General features: G+C 42.2%; 1 protein-coding gene across 3 annotated transcripts; it reads right to left on the bottom strand.

The window, feature by feature from the left end:
- Window positions 1-2735: 2735 nt before the first annotated feature.
- LOC120565022 (putative bifunctional UDP-N-acetylglucosamine transferase and deubiquitinase ALG13) lies at window positions 2736-19418 on the bottom strand. 3 transcript variants are annotated; one of them, XM_039810317.1, is made up of 23 exons: window positions 19185-19418; window positions 17947-18030; window positions 17677-17727; window positions 17538-17584; window positions 17173-17245; window positions 16770-16848; window positions 16518-16683; window positions 15926-15989; window positions 15330-15447; window positions 14766-14830; window positions 11791-11891; window positions 11461-11546; window positions 10991-11237; window positions 10568-10669; window positions 9483-9660; window positions 7767-7836; window positions 7404-7439; window positions 7258-7313; window positions 5674-5815; window positions 5074-5114; window positions 4550-4670; window positions 3791-3898; window positions 2736-3308 (listed from the first exon to the last, which is right to left on the bottom strand). In XM_039810317.1, the coding sequence occupies exons 1-23, from the start codon at window positions 19314-19316 to the stop codon at window positions 2851-2853; spliced, it is 2625 nt and encodes an 874-aa protein (XP_039666251.1). In that variant the 5' UTR covers window positions 19317-19418; the 3' UTR covers window positions 2736-2850. The 3 variants fall into 3 exon arrangements, with proteins under 3 accessions (XP_039666251.1, XP_039666252.1, XP_039666253.1); XM_039810318.1 differs by having other exon boundaries at window positions 10568-10666; XM_039810319.1 differs by lacking the exon at window positions 19185-19418 and adding an exon at window positions 18605-18850.
- Between the last annotated feature and the right edge of the window lie 3194 nt (window positions 19419-22612).

Raw genomic sequence — 22612 nt, 5'->3', positions numbered from 1 at the left:
CTACCCGACATAAAAAAACGGCATGTTTCTAAAAGAGACGTAACGTAATATTGGAGACGTATTTGAAAGATGAAGACATCTTAGAGCCCAAAAGGACGCCAAGTTGGCTTATTTCCTCCTGAACAGGTAAGGATTATTTTTAGGCTAATTTATCACAGCTACAAAGGATGGGCATTTTATGTCATTTCAACATTTGTGTACTCACATTGAATTATATAGCTAGAGTACCTGTGTTGGTTACTCGCAAAAACAATTTAGACACAGCCAGTAGTGATCCCGACTGGTCCTGGCTAACGCCGCCATGCTAACCCTGCTAACTGCTAACGTTACCAGAGGACCAGGCAAGTGGGCCACAGCTGTTTACGACGTGTAGCCTGTTCGGCGGCCGTAGCCAACAATGCTAAGTTATTTTAAGCCAAGAGAGGGGGGCTGTAAATCGGGACAAGAGGACCGTGAGTTTGCAGTGTGTTTAGCGATTGTTGATGTAATTCTAAGCCAATAAATTGTGTATTTCAGTCGGGTGGAAAAGGACGGCAAGGTAATGTTATTTTTAGCGGTTCCTACCGTAGCTAATTCTAAGCCGAAGAAGTGGGTCTGTCCGTCGGGTGGAGAGGACGGCAAGGTTGTTGTGTTTTTAGCGGTTCCTACTGTAATTCTAAGCCGAAAAATTTTGTCTGTCAGTTGGGTACAGAGCTCCGCGTGAGCATGGGCTTTTATGACTGTAAATATAGCCAGCATCTAATGTTAACTACTCCGCTTTGCTGTGAAGTAATGTCTGGCTATGTGAGACAAGCATCTAGCAACATTGTTGTGGATGCTGCGGTCTCAGCCTGGCAACCTCCGTGAACTTTGAGTCTGGGGAGGAGGGGGCGGGGGAGACAACTCTTGCAGTATTTTGAATTTGTACTGCAGTAAATATTATAAACACTAGCTGTCAGTATTACATATTGCACCTTTAATGAAAAGAAGCTACTCCTCTAAAATACTTGAAAATATAGGTGCTGTTTAAACGTCAGTCATTGTTAAACTATCTGTGATACCCTTATATAATTATTGTAAACAAATGACGCCGAGGTCGAGATGATTGGTAATCTGAGCCTTGCACCATTGATGCTGTCACTGCTAATGTTTCTCCAAATTAAAACCATATTTCCCAAAAAACAATAAACCTTAAATAGTTTTAACAGAAAGCAACACTTCCTCGCAATAAAGAAGATGTTGCCTCTTCAGACAAATATTTTCTCTTCTACATACTGAAGAGGATAAACAGCTAGAAAGTGATTTTCCATCTGTCTTTCTCTCCCTCCATCATCTGCCTTCGTGAGAAACTCTCAAGCATTAAGTCTGTTTGTGCTTGAAGAACATCAATCACTTACTGGTTTGTGTCATAAAGCACATCTCTAGTCAAATGTAACCCTGTGGCAAACAATGTGAAATGTAGCGTCCAATAGAGGCTGCCAATCTTCCTGAACATGTTCTTAGCTGAATGTTGGTGGACTCTATGTTAACAGTTCTCTGGTATTGGAAGACCAAATGTTAGCCAGACCCGGCCCATATATGGCTGCCAGATTTGGCTAAGATGGTGGGGTGTAGCGTCGGGCTGAGAAACAGCTCCAGTTAGCAGCACTTAGGCTGGTGTCAACAACTGGAACAGGACCAGTGAACCTGTGATGATTCTGGCACGTCATTTGCCTTGAGTCTGGCAACCAGTCGTGCAGGATTTAAGCTGCTGTCGGGTTGGTGTTGACATATTTGGCTACCTGGCTGTACGAATGAGTGAAAAGCTACATGTGTTTAAAGTCCAACTGAAATTAGTTTGTCTGCCACTACATACAGATTTCTAAATCACGTCTGATGTTGCTGTCACATGCACAGATGGACCTCAAAGGTGCTCTGCCTTCTGTGATCATAACGGCCCGGGCCACACCGTGTACCTGAGCAGCATGAGCAGCGCGGTTTGGCAACTCATTCTATGTGGTTACTTTAACCTGTTAATACTGGCACTGAAATGAAAAGCAAGAGGTTCCATGAAGCCCACGTGCTGCTCAGGTTTGATGTTTACATGAGCAACGACATGAAAATAAAAAATCAGTAATGTGTGACCGTCGTCACTGATAGAGAATAATAATAATAATCATTGAATTGTCTGCTTATGAAACACAAACTTTATTCACCCAGTAACAAAAACAAACCGCTAGTTTGAACATAACGTCAAAACAGATATATCCAATCATCAAAAAACAGGGACTGGCCACGCCGATACTGGCCATGCCCAGCCTGCTGCCCCGCCCCCTCTCTCTGATTGGCTGGCTGACTTGTAAAAGATATACTCCTGATGATTTAAAAAATAAATAAATCTGACAATAGGTTCTGTCAGGCGGCCACATGGACTCCGATGCCGTGCTCCACAGTCGTCACTGTGGCAAACGAGGACAAAGTCACCCGGGTTGCTGTGTTAACAGCAAGGTGTCATTCGTCCCACTTTAACGAGCTGCTCACTAACGAGTTAAACAATTAACAGACAACTTAACTAACAACTAACTTAAAAAAGGAAGATATTCTGAGGCAGACGTTTGTTGTACTTAACTGTTGACAAAAAAGGCGACTTAGCCACAAACTAACTTTTAGTACAGTACATGTACAGAACGTGCAGAACATTTAGTATGTAATCTTGCATTCTTTGAAATTTTTTTTCTAGTCTAGTATTTTTTAAATCATATTTTGAAATTTTCTCCATTTTGTTAAGGTTCCACATTAGCAGGAAATTGTTTGGGGGACTTCTTAGCACTGCTTATTGAACACAAAGGGTGTTGTTAGCCTTTAGCTAATGAGTGAGGTATGTTGCGTGTGTTAGATGCTGGGAGGAATGTAGTGTGTGGCCATGTGGTGGGATGTCGGGGCTCTGATGTAACCGACAACGTGGGAGGGGTTAGGGGGAGGGCAGTAGACTTGTGTGGCATAGCCTCTGGTCTGTAGCGCCCCCCAGTGGGAGGGGTTAGGGGCAGGGCAGTAGACCTGCGTGGCGTGGCCTCTGGTCTGTAAGGCCCCCCAGTGGGTGGAGCGGGAGAGGTAGGCGTGGTAAGAGGAGTGATGGGTGAGGTAGGCGGGGTCAGGATGAGCAGACAAAGCCAGAGGAGGAAGGGCAGTTGGAAGATAGGTGGCCGTGGGCGGAGGTTTATATGGCAGGTGCAGCAGCGAGGGTGGTGGGGGGGGTGTTTGATATGGGTACGGGAAAGCAGAGGAGGGGGTGGAGTCTGGAGGGGCAGGGCTGATGGTGGAGGAGGAGGCTTCACAGGAGGGGGCGGGGCCTAATGATGGAGGAGACAAAACAAATGAAAACACAAAATCTGAGTATAAGTATTCAGACAGTCAATTTAAGATCATAGATCATTATATATTTCTTTTTACTCTGAGGAACTGCAGAGATGTTCCACCTCAGTGTGTTTCAAGGTGTTGAGGAGTTCTACTGCACATGTTGTAAAAGTAGCATAAAGCCTTTAGTGTCTCCAGCACGAGTTTTGGTTTGAGTTTGGGCTAAAGACTACAATTTAGAAAGACGTGATCTTAACCAGACCTCTGGTTGTGCTGCATCAATTTAGATCATTTTTAAACTGTCCATCATCAGTCAGAGTTATTATACATATATTTTGTAATATTTCATATGTTATTATACATGTATGTGAAGCTTCAGAAAACTGAGGGAAAATTACTTTAGAAGCACATGCTTCATTACTCCATCTGAAAGAACACGCAGTCATAGTGTAGCTGTAAGGCGGTCATCAGTACTGACCACTGCTGTGTCCATGTGTGTGTCCATCTTCTGCCTTGGTGGATTCTGGGTAAGAGGAGGGTGGCTGATTGGGCCCTTGAGTTGTCTCAGAGTACGAAGGAGGGGCAGCTGAGGGCAGAAGACCAGATTGGGATCAGATTGTATACAAGAAGGTTGTACTTCCTGATAGGTATACAGTTTTTTTAAATAACTCATTAAACTAAATTATTAACTAACTAACTCACTAACTAACTCCATAACTCACTTACTAACTAACTACCTTGCATTGCCAGACCTATTTCCAGAGCGCTGTGGAGTAAGGTCTGGCTACACCACACATACATTCTGGGATAGGAGGAAAAAACGCTCTGGGTTGTTTGCATTTCTTTAAACCAATTACCATCGTCTTAGGCTCCGGACACATCGACAGTGGCTCTGCAAAATGGTCTCGGGAAGGAACTTGTTTTGGTGGAACATTTGTACCCCACAAAAGAAAATGCCACATACAATATTAAATGAAGTTAACTCCTGGAAATGTACTTCCCTTGATCCAGACTACTATCTCACTTACTGACTAACTAACCTTTTAATTAAGTAACACCAAGCTGAGAGTTCAAACTCTTGGTGAAGTGAGTTAATCTGCATCTGTCAATCAAGATAAACACATCCTCACCTTTCTCACTAATAAGTAGCATGAACGCACACTCAGATCACAGGTTGAGACGGCTCAGAGCTCGCCTCTTCCACCCAGCAGCCAATCACAGAGCGTGTAGATCTTACCATGCAGGGGCGGTTCCTGGCTCAGGTAGGGGGTGTAGTGCTGGTAGGGGTAGGGTGCCTCCTGTGAGGTGGCATGGTACACGTGCTGCTGCTGCTGCTGCTGCTGCTGCTGATGGTACCACTATGAAAGAGAGGTAGGGGGAGTTCAGAGCTGACTACACCTGCAGCTGATTCACACCTGATATTTAAAGGTAAACTGCTGAGACACACTCACACGTCACTCATTTTAAGATGTGTAAATGATGGAGGGCATTTTTCACTATTATCTGACATGTTTTATTTTAACTTATTCATCAAATAATAACTGGCACAATAATTGGCAGTAAAAGAAATGTTTGTGATTAGTGATCTGACACTTTCTCTCCTCAGTAATAAAACCGGCGCTTTTCTGAAGAGTTACAGTAGCATGTGTTCAGATGCTGTTAGTGTTTGTGATTTTACACAGAAAACTATGTCCCATAGAAAATGAACGGGGGGCTAAAGTTAGCTCAGTTTACGAATCAAACAGCAACATATTCTCTCACCTGGACTCCTAAGTTGAAGTAATACTGGAGGACTCTGCAGTCTGCACACAGACACAGCAAAGCATAGCAAAAAAACAATAGACTGTGGGGGTTTGTTTTAACCATGATGGCTGTTGCTGTGTTTTCTATGTATGTGTTGTGTGTGTTCAGAATCAGTGCTACCCTACAACCTTGTATCACTGTGCTGTACTGAATGTAAAGTTATTTCTAAGCCTGTCATATGGCCTAAAGGTGATTACACAGTGATGGAAAGTAACTGATTTACTCAAGTAGTGTACATATTTACAATTATCAGGAGCTTGTGCTTAACTTGAGTGTTTCTATTTTATACTAAACTTTATGAAATGTAACAGCTCAGTAAACTGGTCAAGTGCTTCTAAAAGAGAGCTAAAAAAGCCCAACCAAAGATCAGTGGTATGAAGAAAAACAAAACAGTACTGTATGGAGCCATATCTCACTGAAACAGTTTGCCCTAGTTTATACTGTTACTCAATCTGTTATAAAATAAATAAATAATAATAATAATAATAAAGTCAGGAAGTGAGACAGGAAGATGCAGCAGGAAGTGAGACACTGTGTTTATGTCAGTTGACCTCTGACCTTGGGGTAAATCACTGCCGTTAGGGGCGTTCGAGTAAGGGGGCGGAGCTTCCACGGTGCAGTGAGGCTCACCCAACTCAGAAGATGGGGAGGAGGAGGATGAGGAGGGTGAAGAGCAGGTGGCCGCTAATGGCTTCTCTACCTGAAACACACACACACACACACACACACACATGACTGGACCATGTGTGATTGGTCTGCTGCTTGACTGGACCCCTGGCATAATAACTCTAGCTGTGTTCAACACTGCTCCCTATCACAGAAATAGTGCACTATATAGTGTGTTCGCCATTTTGTAGTGGTGTTTGAAATCTCCGTGGTTAATTTCATTCACTATCTAGTCCACTATAAAATACCCACAATGCACAGCAAATTTGAGTGAACACACAATTTACACTACATGTTACTCCCGTATACCACAATGCAACACAGTGGTGTTTTCCCGGAGGAGAAGAAGTAGTAGAATCACCCGCGAAAACTGAAAATGAAAAATGGAGCGGGCTTTCATTTCTAAACAGTGGAAATGTGACATGCAACATATATTCAACCTTTTACTATGATTTGTTTTAGGGACATTTAATAAGTGTTTTTGTTTCGGTTTGTTTACATGATGCTGGGCTGGGCGCACGCCTTCATCACAAAATATAACCGGCGCAGCTAGTGCCGCAACAATGTTTTCAGTGAGTGACCGAAATCATGTTTGGTAGTTCCCTATATAATTCACTATTTAATAAACACTATATACAGTAGGAAATAGTGAGTGAGTGAATGAGGGAATGGTTTCGAACACAGCTTCTGTTTAAATGAAGCTAATGAGAGCCTAATAATTGAACCTTAGTACTGATAATGACCATTAAGTTGTTTTTTAAACAGCGAGCATCCATCGTTTGAAATGTGAACATGCGAACAATTCTTTGTCGCTGCATTCAGTTTGTGATGGTTCAAACTTTTTCATGTTGCCACCATGACTTGCTGTGTCACCGTGGCAACCACAGAAACTACAGAGAGAAACACATCAGGAGCTGATTTTACTGATCTGACATCACTGAATGATTCTCTTCATCAGCAAAGAATAGACTGATCGATGAAGAACATTTGCTTGAAACTTTTTATATTATATTATATTATATTCGGTACACTTTGGTTTTCAGTACAGATGTTTATAGGATCACATGTAGCCGGCGTCAGAGCTGTCCTGCTGCCACCAAATCAATCGCCACTGTATGCCGATGATACACCGCTCTTTCTCCAGAATGTCCCCATCTCCTAAATATCTTAGACAATTTTAGACAGATCTCAAGATATACAAATAATTATTAACTCCTCATTTAACATTCCTGTGGTCCAGAGTTCCTTAAATCACCAGTATTTCATACACAAATAGATGATCATGAGAGGAAGGGATGATCTCATTTCTTGTTTGTCTGCTCATTTTGGTTAATGTGTTGGGAGCATTTAAAATGCCTCGCTGTGGCTCAACAAACTTGTAACCCAAACCTAATATTATTTTGATTAAATCTCTACTAAACACAAAAGATCTGCAGTGACACTAACATCAAGCAGGTCAGAGGTCGGGTATGTTACCTGATCTGTGGAGGGCTCAGCAGCAGTGTAAACACCTGAGGGCTGGTATCTCTGATCTGAAACGGTTTCACATTCAGACATCAGTCACTTCCTTTGGACGGTCGGCTCTTTCTAAAGACTTTCTACAGTCAGATAAGGTTACTCACCCTGAGTAAAGTAGATGTACTCGTCTGTGTACTCAGCTGACAAAAACAGACAAATAAATCATATCAGATGTTCACAGAACTACTGTAAAAATCTTACCACGTTACCATCAATGAAACATCCTGCATAATCTTTCCCAATAAAAGCCTACAAGAAGAGTGAGGAACTATACCCCTGGAGTCACTGGAAGGTTTTTATTTCAAAACATAAAGGAATTGTTGAGTTACTGAAACAGTGATTAATAAAACAGCAAAGTAGAAGTGTGTCATAGAACAGAGTGGAGCAATATTGTTGTTTAGACTACAATATGATTAAACATACTTATACTGTAAAATCAGAAATAAAGAACCGTAATTCCTCCTCACCCTGGTCCTCCTCTGACGAGCAGAGGGGGGTGTTTCCTCCCATGGAGGGAGGCGGTTCCACAACCGGGTCCTGAGGGAGGAGCCAGATTTTATTACATATATAGTACATGTTTGAATACTATCATGATACTGTTACTATGTCAGTGTTTATAACAGTCCCAGGTTAGAGTCACTGAGGTGTCCAAGTCTCTGGATCGAGTCTGAACCTTCAGTGAGTCTCAAAGTTCAAGTGTCTAAAGTCAGAGTCTATAAAGAGTCTCACGTCTAAGTCAAAGTCATGTCGACTCTCTAACATTATGTCCAGGTTTCCAAAGTCAAATCAAAGTGTCCAAGGTCACGTATGAGTCATCGACATCTCGCATCACGACTCAAAGTCTCAGTTTGAGACTCAGAGTTTCTGTCTGAGTCAAGTCTTTATTCACACCGACTATAATCAGATTAAGACACACATTAGATTTATCACGCCACACATCAATTGTAAATTAGGGAAGAGTGCTTTTAACTTTTATGCTCCTGACGGATTGGAACTGGCTCTCAAATTAGAACTTGTTTCCATTGGGATGTTCAAGATGATGCTTGAAAATGTGTTACGTAGGGACTGCTCTTGTTTTTAATATGTAAAAAAGGCCATGCCCTGAGCATGCATTCCCATTATGTATCCACTGTGCCTGATCATGTGCTCTGCATGTGCATTCTGTGTGCCCACACTGACGACAGCCCCTGAACGCAGCAGCGAGTGAGAAGCACGGAGGAGCAGACATCAGCTGGACTTGAGTTTAGACTGCGGCGATTTTTGACGGACAGTTTCTTTCTCGTGTGTGCGTCCATGGAAATGTAAGTTCAATTGTTGTGTTAGGTAACACACAGTCAGTGTTTATTAGCCGTGAATGTATTTACGTTTCTGTTAGCTTACAACGGGATTCAGAAATAGCCGCTAGCTTGTAATAGTCTGTTTAACTGTTGTACATTCTAATAGCTATTGTTTTCTATGCTGTGCACTGAATATTTCGGTTGTTTATTCTGTTTAAATGCTTGTTATAATTCTTATGACTGTCATTTATATAGGTTACATGAATGCCTTATGTTTGCTAATCTTTAATTGATAGCTCATTGCAGTCCAGTTATTATTGTTAGCCATTAACATTGCTCTGTGGATGCTATTTGAGGCTGGCTATGTTTTAGCTTAGGTTTGCCTTTGCTATTGGTCTGTAATTATCCTTTCTAAACAGTCTGTATTGCTGTGCTTTGTTGTTACAGAACCACACACGCACAGAAACACAAGCCTATTTGTTTATATAAACCATATAAACTGCAACCCTGGACTCTGCATCTCCTTTCTCCCCACACTCTCACCTGAACATTGGAATAGTGTCCTGACCCGACACCTTGAAGCGATTGCTGCCACACCTACCAACCCATATTTACACCTTCTATCATACAAATAGATTAGATTAAGATTAATAATAGCCCTCTTTATTAACTACACCAGTGATTCTCACTTGTTTTTGTTGTATTTACATATTCGATTCCATATACGATCAGAATATTCGTAATGTAATGTCTTGAGATTGTTTTTATTTCCTTTTAATTGTGCTATAATCAGGGCGTCATTGGAAAAGAGAGCTTGCTCTCAATGGGCCTCCCTGAATAAATAAAGGTTATAATAATAATAATTATTATTATAATAATAATAATAATAATAAATTAATCCTTTACTGTATCATCTGGTTCTTGTAGTTTTGGTCTTCTCATTGGCACTGGAGGGAAGACGGCGTCACTGGTCTCGTCCAGCTGGTAGTATGCCATGGTTGCATCCTGATAAGTCGGCTCCTCCACTGTCTCCGCGGGGAAACCAAACTGACACTCTTTATTCAGCAGCAGACGCCGACTACGACTGAACAAAAAAAATGAAAACAAATAAACCCAAAACACCCGACTGATCTGATGCTCATTACTTCAGTACGCAAACACTACTGGTATCTGTACCTATTCATTATAAATTGGTTTTAGAGATCAACTGGAGCAGCTCTGTGAAATAATGACATGTTGTTAGATGTGTCATTAGATTAAGATATTCATATAAAAGTGCTAGTTCATTTTACTAGTTTCATTTTATTGTATTTATTTTGTAATCAGGTTGTTGTGGCTACCCTGTGTCATGCAAGGAGACCTACTTTATCTTATTAATACAAGCAACAACTAATAATCCTTTTAAACATAATACCAGCATTATAAGTAATATTAATGCTATAGTGCGTAGTTTCTGCCACCCCCATTAGGAATTCTCTAAGTAATGACAACAAAACTGTCGGCGCATCCACATGATACAAGCCTTTCGTGACCCCGCACTCCTCCTCCACGCAGTTGCTAATAGCCAAGGAGGACACAGAGGATTAAAAAAACATTGGTAATGGTAATTATCTTCACTCGAGTTTCTGCGCGGGAAAGACACCGGATGACACAATCTTCTGAACAATAGCCATACTGAGAAATACAGAGTTGTGTGGAGCTGATAGTCTTAATTAGCTTTGTAGCTACTTATTTGGCAAAGGCTTGAATGTAACAGACGTTCATTAATATCAAAAAGTTACACACTAAAGCTTTAAAAAAGACATTGATTCTTTACATTTTTGTCCCCTTTGGTGACTAATTCAATCATTTTAATAGTTGATTAGTACTTTACCCTTGACCAGAGTGAACTAAACAGCATGTTCAGAGATATAAATCTGACCAATAGTGAAACTTCAGAACAAAGAAATAATTGAAAAACTTGCAGCTGTGTGTTTTTGTTTTGTTTAGACCTGAAGGCGTAGTTCTCGTTGTTGTGGTAATATCGTCTGCCAGGGTGGTAATAGGTCAACTCTGGACCAATTAGGTGGCGGCTCAGAAAGCGCGTGGACCTTCTGACCAAAATCCATGAGACAGGTGTACACACACACACACACACACACAAACACACACACACAGGTTATGTATCAATCAAATCTGTTTTTTTCACATTTATATCACAGTAAACTGAATATCTATTTAGTTGAAAAAAAGCTTGGACAAAAGAGACGCACCTGTCCAGATCAAAACGCTAACTGTCCAAGACAAAAAGAGTTTGTATGGATCCAAATGTTTTCCAATAAGCTCTGATGTTTTTGATGTTGTGACTGGTATAAAGTCCCTGTTTTCCAATAAGCTCTGATGTTTTTGATGTTGTGACTGGTATAAAGTCCCACCTGGAGGCTCCGTTGCGAGGAGGTCTGGTTGGGTGGTAGTGATGGTGTAGGGGGGCGTAGGGGTCGTAGGTCATGGCTCCTGGTGACAGAGGAGCGGGCGGGCCGGTCTGGAAGGGGGGGGGCAGGGCGAAGGGATCTGGGCCTCCATAGTAGAATGGTGGCGGCATCAGCAGCTTCGCCCCTTTCACTCCGCAAGACTTCCTGTAGTACCGATGGCGGTGACGTCGCTGACCACGAGAGTCCGAGTCTGATAAGAGACAGAAAGGGACAGGGAGACAGTGGTCAGGAAGGCGTTACAATAGTCAGGAGGTCATTACAGTTCTCAGTGAAACTTATTTGGTCATCAATTATTACACCCAGATGAGCCGAGACAAACCAAGTCCAGAAGGTATGCGGAATATGAAAATACTAAACATCTTCAGAAGAGAATGAAGGAGCTGAACAGAAACTGTATCTCAGTGTACATTTACCCAGGTCTCCTTTTCTGGTGGGATCAGCAACGTTCCAGGCAGGAAATGGGTTCACTAGTATTAGATTAGTCAGAGGAACCAGGTGTCTGAGACAGAGAGGGAATTGTTAAACATTAAAGATAAAGTGTAGGTTGCATCTCTCCTGCTAAAAATCGGATCTGATTCACTGACCACGCATTTTTACAAAAACCCAAACTGTGGAAACTTCTTCTAAAACAGCTGCTAGGCTTCTTTGCGAGGATCAGTTTAACTTAAAGACAATTTAGTTTGATTTCTTCAAAGGGCTGTTTGAGGGTTAAAGTTAGTATCAGGTTTGACTGTATGTGTTACTTCTCTGCCAGCTCCTCGATGAAGACGGTGACGGCTGATGGCTGTGTTCCTACTTCCTGGATGAAGGCATTGAAGTACTTCCCCTGCGGCTCTAGACGCACCTGAAACAAACACACAGGTAACTATAGAGACACCTGACGCTGAAAAGCGACAAATCAAACCACCAGTTTCATTTCCATCTGACTGTTTTTAAGCAGCATACTGTTCTTTTGTCAATGTTATATATTGTCTGTCAATCTTAAAGAAGAATATACATTCAAGTATGCTGCAACAGCTTTTTTCTTTTCTTTGAGCATAACCCTGGAGAGGCTTCAGTTTTATGGTTCAGCTGGAGCAAACATGCAGACGTTAGCATTTAGCTCAAAGGACAGCTGAAACTGAAACCACCTAAAACTGGATATATGCTTCTGCAGTTAGACGTAAATGTCAAACTGAACCAACTCATAGAGGGTGTTATGGGTAACTGTACATTCCAGAGATGCCCACAATAGGGGTGTGAATCTTCACTGGTCAAAATCAGATATCGCAATATTCTTGTCTTAATACCTCGATATCGATATTGTGGTGATATTCTAGGGTTGGCAATTGGTGCTTTTACAAAATATCTTCACAATGACATTTTTGATAAATAATCTTCAGTAATGTAGATATAATGACTAAGTGAGTAAAGGTAAAAATTATAGAAGCTGGAACAGTCTGGTAACAGAAAATGACATCACTTTACTGTAATGCTGCCTTTCAAACCAGGAAAAGACACCACTTATGACATATTACGATATTACCAAACACAAGTAGCTTTGTGGGCGGATCTCGGGCGCTGTTGCTATTATACCGGCGGGATAAATGAGTCTTGCGCCCGACGCAAATCTTAAATGGGTTGGTCTGAAGTAGCTAGGTGTGGTTTGTGCGTAACATGAAAATAACCAATCAGAGCGTCATCTCACATTCCCTTTAAGAGCAGGCGCGCTTGTTCCATGGCGGATTGCTATTATGACGGCGGATTTGCCTGGCGCACGCCAGCGGGAGCTGTCCGGGATGCGGCAAAGTAATAAATGGCCGTCTTGACCGGGTGGCGATATTGCTGCTCCTCTCGGGCGCATCTCCTCAAGTCTGGAGAGGATTGCTGCAGCCATGGAGCGTACCTCCAAACGCACCACCTGCACCTGTTGTGCCCCTTCCTCCTCCCCCCACTCCATCTCCGTCCACCCGCTCCACCAGGAGCACATCGCGCATTGCCACTCCCAGACCAGATTCCGCTGGAGTGTCCAATCCCGCCGTAGTTCAACATCACGTCTCCTTAAGTCCTCTAATATTTCCTCATTTATGTCATCAACACATCCATGATTCATGGAAAGCCACAAAGAATGCTGGGACTTTTTGAGGACTGTACTGTAAAGTGCCTCCTGATCTATCCAAACACATGAAGCGCATTTTCAGTAATGTTTCTTTGTAATTATGTATGGTTTGCAAAAATGGGAACTGCTGTAGATGAGAGAAGTGTATGCGCGTTGTGCACACGCTACATTATGGCCAAGCATGCGCCCCTAAAATAGCATCTGAATAACGCGCTACTGACTTTAGACTAGCGCCACTGACTTTAGACCAGGTTTTTCCTGGTCAGTGGCGGAATTGTTTTCTGAAACTGCAAAATAGGACGACGTAACGTTTGCGCCTGAACACGCCTCCTCTTTTTGCTGAACCGCCCCCGGGAGCGCAAATACATTCCCTAATTTACCGACGTGCGGCTGTGGAGGGAAAAGTCCGCTGTGCGTCGGGTGCAAAATAGGAATGATACATGCGTCGGTGTACAAAGGCAATTGCGCTGAGTGCAAGATAGGGCCCCTAGTCTCATATCACGATATCGATATAATATCGATATATTAACCCAGCCCTAGTCACATTCTCAATTTTATTATATATTGCTACACATTAGCCTAGAAATCTAGAGGCACACTAGCGGCAGCAAATTTAATTTGCAGCCAGTGGGGTCTAGGCACTGTCCGTTGACTTGCGAGCTGGAAAAACCAAACTCTGGTCAGGCCAATCACATCGTGTATAGAGTCGGTGGGCGGGCTTATGGCTGCTGCTGCTGGGAACAGCGGTCTTTTGGAAGACTTGGAGTTAAGCTTTTCTTTGAGAAAACAACAAAGAACGGCACTGAAATCATTCTTAAAAAAAAGGAAGATTTTTGCCGGCAAAAGTTTAATCTATCAACTAGCTTCTCTTCCTTCTTCGTTGCTCTGCCTGGTTGTAACGCTATCTTATTATGTGCAGAGGGAATTTAAAAGACAACCGTTTATCCCGCCCCTCAGATTGAGCCCTGTCAATGGTGAGTTCCCAGACCCAACATCTTGATGTGGGTCTGGCTTGTCAGGCTAGCTACACATGGTTTTCATCAACAAATTCAAGCAGTCAGATATATATATGAACTCCCCTTTTTATTGCATCTGCTCTTAAAAAAGACACTTCCTGAATGTAGAGGAGTCTAAACACAGCAGACAACAAACAAAAGGCAGAAACAGAAAAAGCAGCAAATGGAAAATCTACAAGCTACATCAGTAGGCAATAATCGATTATTGTTTGTCACTGCATCGATGCAATGATTCATTTCAAGCCCACACAGCCCACATATCAACAATGCATTATGTGAACCTGCACGTAGAGCGCCGGAACTTTCCTACACCTTCTCTTCAGTAAACTTGACTGTTAGCTTATAGAAGTCCTGTTGGAAGATGTGATGCAGCTAGAAAACATTGACATTTTACTGAGAGGAAATGTAAATAAGTTTAATATTTAATTTCACAACCTTTTATAGAAAATGTCAATAACATAAGCTTGTGATATGTTCCTGAAAGAAGCCCCATCACATCTTTTCTTTCTGTGTTTTCTTAAATGTTTTAAATACAAGCAGTACTGATCCTGATGCAGTATTAGTACTAGTAGTTGAAGTATTATTGCTGTCAGTGTTCTGTTACCTGACACTTGTCTCCCAGGAAGTACTGCCTCCCTTCAAACACCATGTAGTTGGTCTTCTGCATCTCTGTCAGTCACACACAGACTTAATAATAATAATAATAATAATAATAATAATGATAATAATAATAATGTATACTTTATTAATCCCGGAAGTGGAAATTACAATGTACACACATGCTCAGTACCTATTACAATCACTAATGGAGAAATGTCAGAGTAAGGGAGCTGCCCATGGAAAGGCGCCCCGAGCAGTTGGGGGTTCGGTGCCTTGCTCAAGAGCACCTTGGGAGTGCCCAGGAGGTGAACTGGCAGACTTCAGTTATACAGCGTCACGGTGATCAGATTATTGTCACTGTAGCTAGATTACACACCTGTTACTAATCTGAAACACCTTGATTTACAGTCAGTTATATAAAACAACAATATGAATGTTGTTTATTCATATTTTTATTTATTAACTTAAAACTGATGTTTGTCAACTTAAAAATAACAAAATAATCTAATTTTAAACTGACTTCATTAAACTCTTCAATGAAGTTCTGCTTCAGGATTCCGTGTGTTACCTTTGCAGGTGTCCAGCCAGACATCAAACTCAAGGTTTCTGTAACGTTTTCCGTCCAGAGACTTCATGACCTTATAAGGAAGAGACAGTCTGGAGGGGGGCGGGACTTCTTCAGGAGGCTGACCAATAAAAGTAACAGGTCGGGATCAATGCAGGTTTAATGGTTGGGTAATATAACGTAATGCCGCATTTCCACTGCATGGCATGGCACAGCTCGTCTTTTTCGAATCTTTTCAATTGGCAAAAGCTTGTGGCACAAGTTGCGGATAGTTGTGGATGGTGCTTTTTTGGTATCACCTCGGTCGAGAAAATCACCTGGTACCAAAAGCAAGTCAAGTTGTGCATAGCCATACCATGCAGTGGAAATTTGGCAAAATATATAGAATAATATATTATTGACATGCCAGATTTAAACTTCATCTTTCTATTGTTACAGCAGACGACTAAAATCAAACCATTCCCAGCGCATTCACATGTTCCCAAATTGGTTGATTCTGGACTATTCAAGTGATGAAATATGCCCTTGTGTCTAGGTATCATGATCATAATAAGTCACATCAGGAGGTAGAAAAACATTTACACCTGCCTCCCTCTCACCTTTGAGTCGTCTGTCACAGCTTGGAGTTTCTCCTCTGCCGCTCCACCCGACTTCGACTCCTCCCTGCAGCATGAAACAAACACACCTGTGACTTTCCCCAATAGAAGTAAGAGTATAACATGATGTTATTGTACAGGTGAAGTTGATGTGCAGTAGATTGTTACCTGCCCACACTCAATTGTTGATGTGAAAGATCTGTTCACCATCTGACTCAGTAAACACTGTGAGCAACTTTTGTATAACAAGTTTAGAGCAGCAGTATTTTTTATAGTAGTAATACCTAACAGGATCTTATTATAATGTTACACAGCGGATTGTTGGTAGATATGAAGTCATAACTATTGGGAATTATTCTCATCTGCAGGTGCTGTTTGCCTTCTACTGTTAAATAACTGTTATTTAGTTAACTGTTAGTGTGATCAACAGCAGTTTGTTTCATGATGTCAGTCAGTCAAGTCCGTCTACATTTTCATATCATCAGCTTCAAAGTTGATGAATGAGAGTCACAGAATAATATTAAAGTGTGTGTGTGTGTGTGTGTGTGTGTGTGTGTGTGTGTGTGTGTGTGTGTGTGTGTGCGTGTGCATGTACCTGTGACATCGGTCCTCAGGTGTGTCGCAGCCAAAGTCGACATCCCTACACGCGGATGGTCTGTTTCTATAGCAACGACCTCCGATCCTGAAGGCCTCCATGGCGTCACTGAGCTCCGCCTCCTCAAACCCAAACACCTTAGTATAGAGCAGCTCATAGAGAAGAGCTTCACACACACACACACACATTACACACATACACATTACACCCCCCTCTCCCACCCTGATCCACCAATCGCTGATCATTACTCACACTGACAGAGAGCGGCAGAGGCAAGGTAACTCCTCGGGTATATGATGTCATAGTGATTGTTGGAGGCACACAGTGTCACCTAGGCGGACGTTCACAGAAGACGGACGGTCAGTACTGACAAGGGCTTCAACTAACGATTATTTTCATTATGGATTAATCTGCTGGGTTTTTTTCTCGATCAAACGTTTGGTGTATAATGTCAGAAAATAGTGAAAAATGTCCATCCCAGTTTCTCAAAGTCCAAGGTGATGTCTTAAATTGTGTTGATAGATATAAAGTTTGACGTACATCACCTGTATGTCACCTGTTCGTCACCTGTATGTCACTGTTCATATACAGTATTTGTATACACTACTTTTACAGCTATTCCTTCCTCAGTCAAACAACCTGCAGGTCAGCATACCTTGTCAACAAAGTCGCCCTCCGAGATCACCATGGCTGGTTCCCCCGGGTAACGATAGATCAGGAAACAATGCCTACACACACATCAGATTTTATTTTAACTTTTGTGCCATATTTGAATCTAAATCAGGTGCAGGATGGTTTCCTGTGTTGGTCAGCTCTAATAAACCCAGCAGGTGCAGTAGCTTCTGTTTTGATCTAGGTCTAGTTTGGATCCAGTTCCTTAATTTTTTTTTAAGCCAAATAAGGATGACGACAAACACTCAGGTAGCAGATTCTCATTAGCTGTAGAAAACAGATTCCACTTCTTGTGTGACGATAATGAACGCTGTTCATGTAGTCTGTAGTCTGCAGTCAGCGTCTCACCTGTAGAGCTGAGAAAGAGCCTTGATCTCCACCTGACCCACTGTCTCCTGAAAACACACACTCACTGTTACACACTACTACACACTGTTACACACTGTTACAATGTGGACCGAAGGGTCAAAGGTTTACAGCAACTCACCTTGGGGTCCTCCAGACGCTCCAGATATTTCTCAAATGAACCTTCAACAAACTGAAAGAGAAAACAGACGAGCTGAAAACAACCTGCCTATTATATATTCTGATTTTTGTTGTTTTTTTACACTTTGCTGCCTCACTGATTAGTTAGTGTCTGTCAACTGACTGGTTAGAGCCTGGTCAGTGGTTGTGTAGGGCGTCGGGCTGAAATAATACTTTCAGGACTGAAAGTCAACATCTGATATCTGCTCTGGTCCATCGATTGGTAACTCACCGGTTCAAAGTTGCATCTGGTGGCTTTCATGTAGTCGGCGCAGTCCTGACGGATCTTCTGATGGTAGTTCTGAGAGTAATACAACTACACACACACACACACACACACACACACACACACACACACACACACACACACACCATTAAGTAAATATGACTGCTTCAATTTGACTACATTGATGCCATTTTTGGACAGTGTAGAGACAGGGACTGGAAATGGGAGCATAGCTACTCTCTGACTGCTCAGTTTAATTTATAACTCAGTAAAAATGAAGCATGTTTACTTAACAGTGTATAATGGGTCCTGGGTAGTTTGAAGGGATCTGAGGTGGTAACTGACGTCAGACTGATTTAAACCTGTTTTATCAAGCAGGATTTACTGACTGTCTTATTTAGCCTACTGATTTCACTGGTGATCTGACTTAATACAACAGTCCTCAGGTGGTGGTCCTCTGTCTCTCTCTCTCTCTCTCTCTCTCTCTCTCTCTCTCTCTCTCTCTCTCACACACACACACACACACACACACACACACACACACACACACACACACACACACACAGTTGAGTAAAGAGTACAGTAGGCCTACAGTGGAGTACAGTAGAGTAGGTAGAGTAGAGAAAAAATTATTTTGATCCATGGTGTGCAACTTTTAACTCACTTTTAAGTCGTGGCAACTGCTTTTCCAAACTCCATTCTAGTTTAAAATGACCCAACCATAGCGCCTATAGACATCTTAACCTTTCTGCAAAAAAACTTAATGAGGAGGTTCAAGTTCAATTGTTGCCAGTAGGCTATCATGTTCATCAGAGGAACATAATACTGGTAACAATTGAGTAATCTGCTTTTGTGATCCTAATCAAATCTAATATGGTTGACCTCTCCTCTCACCGGCCCTGACCTCTTCTCTTACCGGCTCTAACCTCTCTTCTCACCGGCTCTGACCTCTTCTATTATCGGCTCTAACCTCTCTTCTCACCGGCTCTGACCTCTCTTCTAACCGGCTCTAACCTGTCCTCTCACCGGCTCTAACCTCTCCTCTCACCGGCTGTGACCTCTATTCTAACCGGCTCTAACCTGACCTCTCACCGGCTCTAACCTCTCCTCTCACCGGCTCTGACCTCTCTTCTAACTGGCTCTAACCTGTCCTCTCACCGGCTCTAACCTCTTCTCTCACCGGCTCTAGCCTCGCTTTTTTACCGCTCTGTCCGCTGACCTCTCTGTAACCTGGACCGGCTCACCTTTTCTGACACGGCTCGGAACAGACTGGACGCGTCCTGGGCCACCCTCTTCCTGTAGAGGCCCAGACTGCACAGGTACTCGTCCATGTTGACGAAGTACTTCTTCTGGCTTTCCGTCAGGTGTTTCTGCATCCCGACGCCGGGAAATTAATCACAACACTCACGGTAAACTGGCTAAAAACGGTCCGGTTTTAGACAAGTACCCCTCACACTGCAGTGTGCAATTTGGGGCGCTTTTTTTACTCCGCCCACGTTGCGCACCGCCCTTTCCCGTTTACTGTACCTGGCGGCGGAAGCCGTGCAGCACATTCACAAGCATCAATACTGCATGAAGTACTACTTTATGAACACTGCAGCCTATAAAACCTATTACACCATTGTGTATGGAATATAATCAGTGCCTGCATAAAGAAATAAGGATGCAACTGCAAAGTGATCTGTAGCTTAATTAAATGATACCAAAAATACGTATTGTGGGGTCCCCAATAAACAATATCAAGCTGTTAACAGTTCAAAATAGTTAACAAGCTTCTAAGTATCAATTAGCTTAATGACACATATTAGCGGCAAAAAAATTGTAATTTAAACATCTTTAACATGAACCATTGTTATAATCTAGCTAGGGATGGATTAACAGTAACAGAACATTTGAGGCATAATGTTTCAATAAAGTGAATGAAGGCAACTTTTTAATGGCCTTACACATTTACAAACTATTGTTTGTTGATGTTGATGTATTTTTTTTTTGCTTCCAGTGCATTCCAGTCTTGTTTTGTCGTGTTTTGTGAAATATGTGTAATCTATTTATTTAGCGAATTTTTATAACTGTGTTATTTTATAATTTCATAGTTCACATAAAGGTATATAGGTGCCCTTAGCAAGGCACCGAACCCCCAACAACTTGGAGTGCTGACTATGTGGCAGCCCCTTTGCTCTATCACCTCTCCATCACTGCATGTCTATGGGTCATGTCAGGTGTGTGCATGCGTGTGTATTTCGGGCCTATATGTGTAATGTAACAACAGAGTGTAAAAAATAGAATGTCCACATTAGCCTAATGTAATTTAAATTCATATCACAGCCAGTTGAACAGACAATCAAAAACTGATCCACCTGTCTTGATTCAGGGTGGAATTCCTCATTAAACCAGATTTTTGGAACGTCATCATGGCTGACCTCTAGTCAGGGCCACAGTATCTGGTTTGCAGTGACAGCCATGTTTCCTCCACAGTCTTGTTTTACATTACATTACAATACATTACATGTCATTTAGCTGACGCTTTTATCCAATGTGACTTCCAATTAGATGCTTTCAACCTTGAAGGTAACTCCGGACAGCAAGAAGTAATTGCAAGTACATTAGTTTTATCGTTCTTCTTTCTCTGGCAGATCATTTTGTGTGTTTGTCATGTTGCATGGCAATGAAGTGTAGCACAGTGCTGAAGAAAACAACAGGGGAGCCACAGCTGCAACAATCAGTGTGTCTCTACTCAAGCCCATGGCTGGGCTGGTTAGTATGGAGATTTGGTGCCGGAGGTTAAATGAGGAGAAGATTTTCCTTTTGGGAGAAAACCCGGCGTCTGCTCTGGCTTCTAACCATGTGAAATATTAACAAGGCCTGGGACTGTAGAGCGGCTGCACAGCCCTGGCCTCTGTATAATGTCGAGTCGGCATAAAAAGAGACTTTGTTCTAAATAGGAAGATATAAATAAGAGAAGGGAACCACAGACCAACCCACATTTTTTGAAGCTCCAAAGGCTGAAAAAAGCTAAATCTGATAGAAATTCAGAGAAAGAAGAATCTGTGAGTACTCGTTTGATGACTCATGCCTGACCGGAGTCATTCTTTAGATTCCTGTTCTGACTGAAATGTTAAGCAGGTAATTAATCAGTAATTTAAAACAGATTATAATTTAAAGTAACCTTCTGAGCCACAGTGTGTGAGTCAGTCTGAGCTCAGCTCTAACTCTACAATGATGCAACGATCCTGCAACTGAGACACACACAGAGAACCATATGCAGAATACCCTGCTAAAGTATGCATTGCTTCTATTTTTAATACTATTTTTCTGAATCATATGTTGATCTTATTAGTCTTATGTTAGTAAACCAGAGGAAGGCACGGAATCATCCTGGTTTAGCACAACGGCTGCCCCTCGAGAAGTTACAAGGATGCTCATATCAGCAAAACTGTCTGCTTTTTCAATCGCTGCGAGCAGAACATTCAAATTTGTACTGCAACAAGATTACTTGACATGTGTTTACTGAGGAATGGGAAACAGCGAAGAAGATAAAAGATAGGAGAGTAGGAGAGAAGAGGATATGAAACGCAAGAAAGGATGCAAATTGGATTTCAATCCAATCCATTATTCAAGTTCAACTTTGTTGTGTGTGTCGCTGATTTTGTTGTTTGTTTGTAATCTTGACTTTTCACCAGCTGAGTAGCAACAAAGCATCTAACCACTAATATATCTAATTTACCCTTGTGAGGGGAAGCCCAGACCTCCACAGGGAGCAGCCTTTGACTTGAGATCAGAAGTAACCTCTGGTACATGAGGAGACAGGGGCCAAATGAGGCAGGCTGATTGCTATTCTGAAACGTGGCATTGTGCAGGGAGGAAGACAAGGCCATCGCTGAGAGAAAATCTGTGCGCTGACAAAAGAGGAGGAGGTGAAGGGTGTATGTGTGTGTGTGTGTGTGTGTGTGTGTGTGTGTGTGTGTGTGTGTGTGTGTGTGTGTGTGAGAGTGTGTGTGTGTGTGTGTGTGTGTGTGTGTTTGTGTGAGAGTGAGGGGGAGAAGGTGTGGAAAAAGACGTAAGCCACAATTACTGTAGAGGTTCATTCTCATACTCAGAGTATTTCTCTCTTGTCTCTCTCTCTCTCTTCACTCACACAAACACACACACAACCTACTACATACACGCCCCATAGACACATTACACATACACACACACACACACACACACACACACAGTGTCACTGAGCCATCTCTTCAAAGATGATTTAAAAAGAGATTAAAAGGGAGAATCAAATTTCTCTACAGTCCCCTGTTGCTATGGCGATACTAAATTGAGTCCCTCTCTCTGTCTCTCTCCTTCTTATGGTCAAATCATCAAATCAACATGGTGCAGGCCTTAACTGCTGTGTGTGTGTGTGTGTGTGTGTGTGTGTGTGTGTGTGTGTGTGTGTGTGTGTGTGTGTGTGTGTGTGTGTGTGTGTGTGTGTGTGTGTGTGTGTTGCCTTCCCCTTGCTGCTGCTGTTGTTGTTGCTGCTATGCTGTGACGTTGAGGGAGCCTGAATGAATCAGACCGGTGTGATCTCATGTTAGGGGGCTTCTTCGAACCACTGCTGCAGTCGGAAAACCTTGATCATCCAAAATGCCTGTTTTTGAAGTTGCAATGACAGTGAATTCCTGAAAACATGAAATTA

This window comes from Perca fluviatilis, chromosome 9 (assembly GCF_010015445.1).
Source record: "Perca fluviatilis chromosome 9, GENO_Pfluv_1.0, whole genome shotgun sequence".
NCBI lineage: Eukaryota > Metazoa > Chordata > Actinopteri > Perciformes > Percidae > Perca > Perca fluviatilis.
This window is presented reverse-complemented; position numbering and strand designations above follow the sequence as displayed.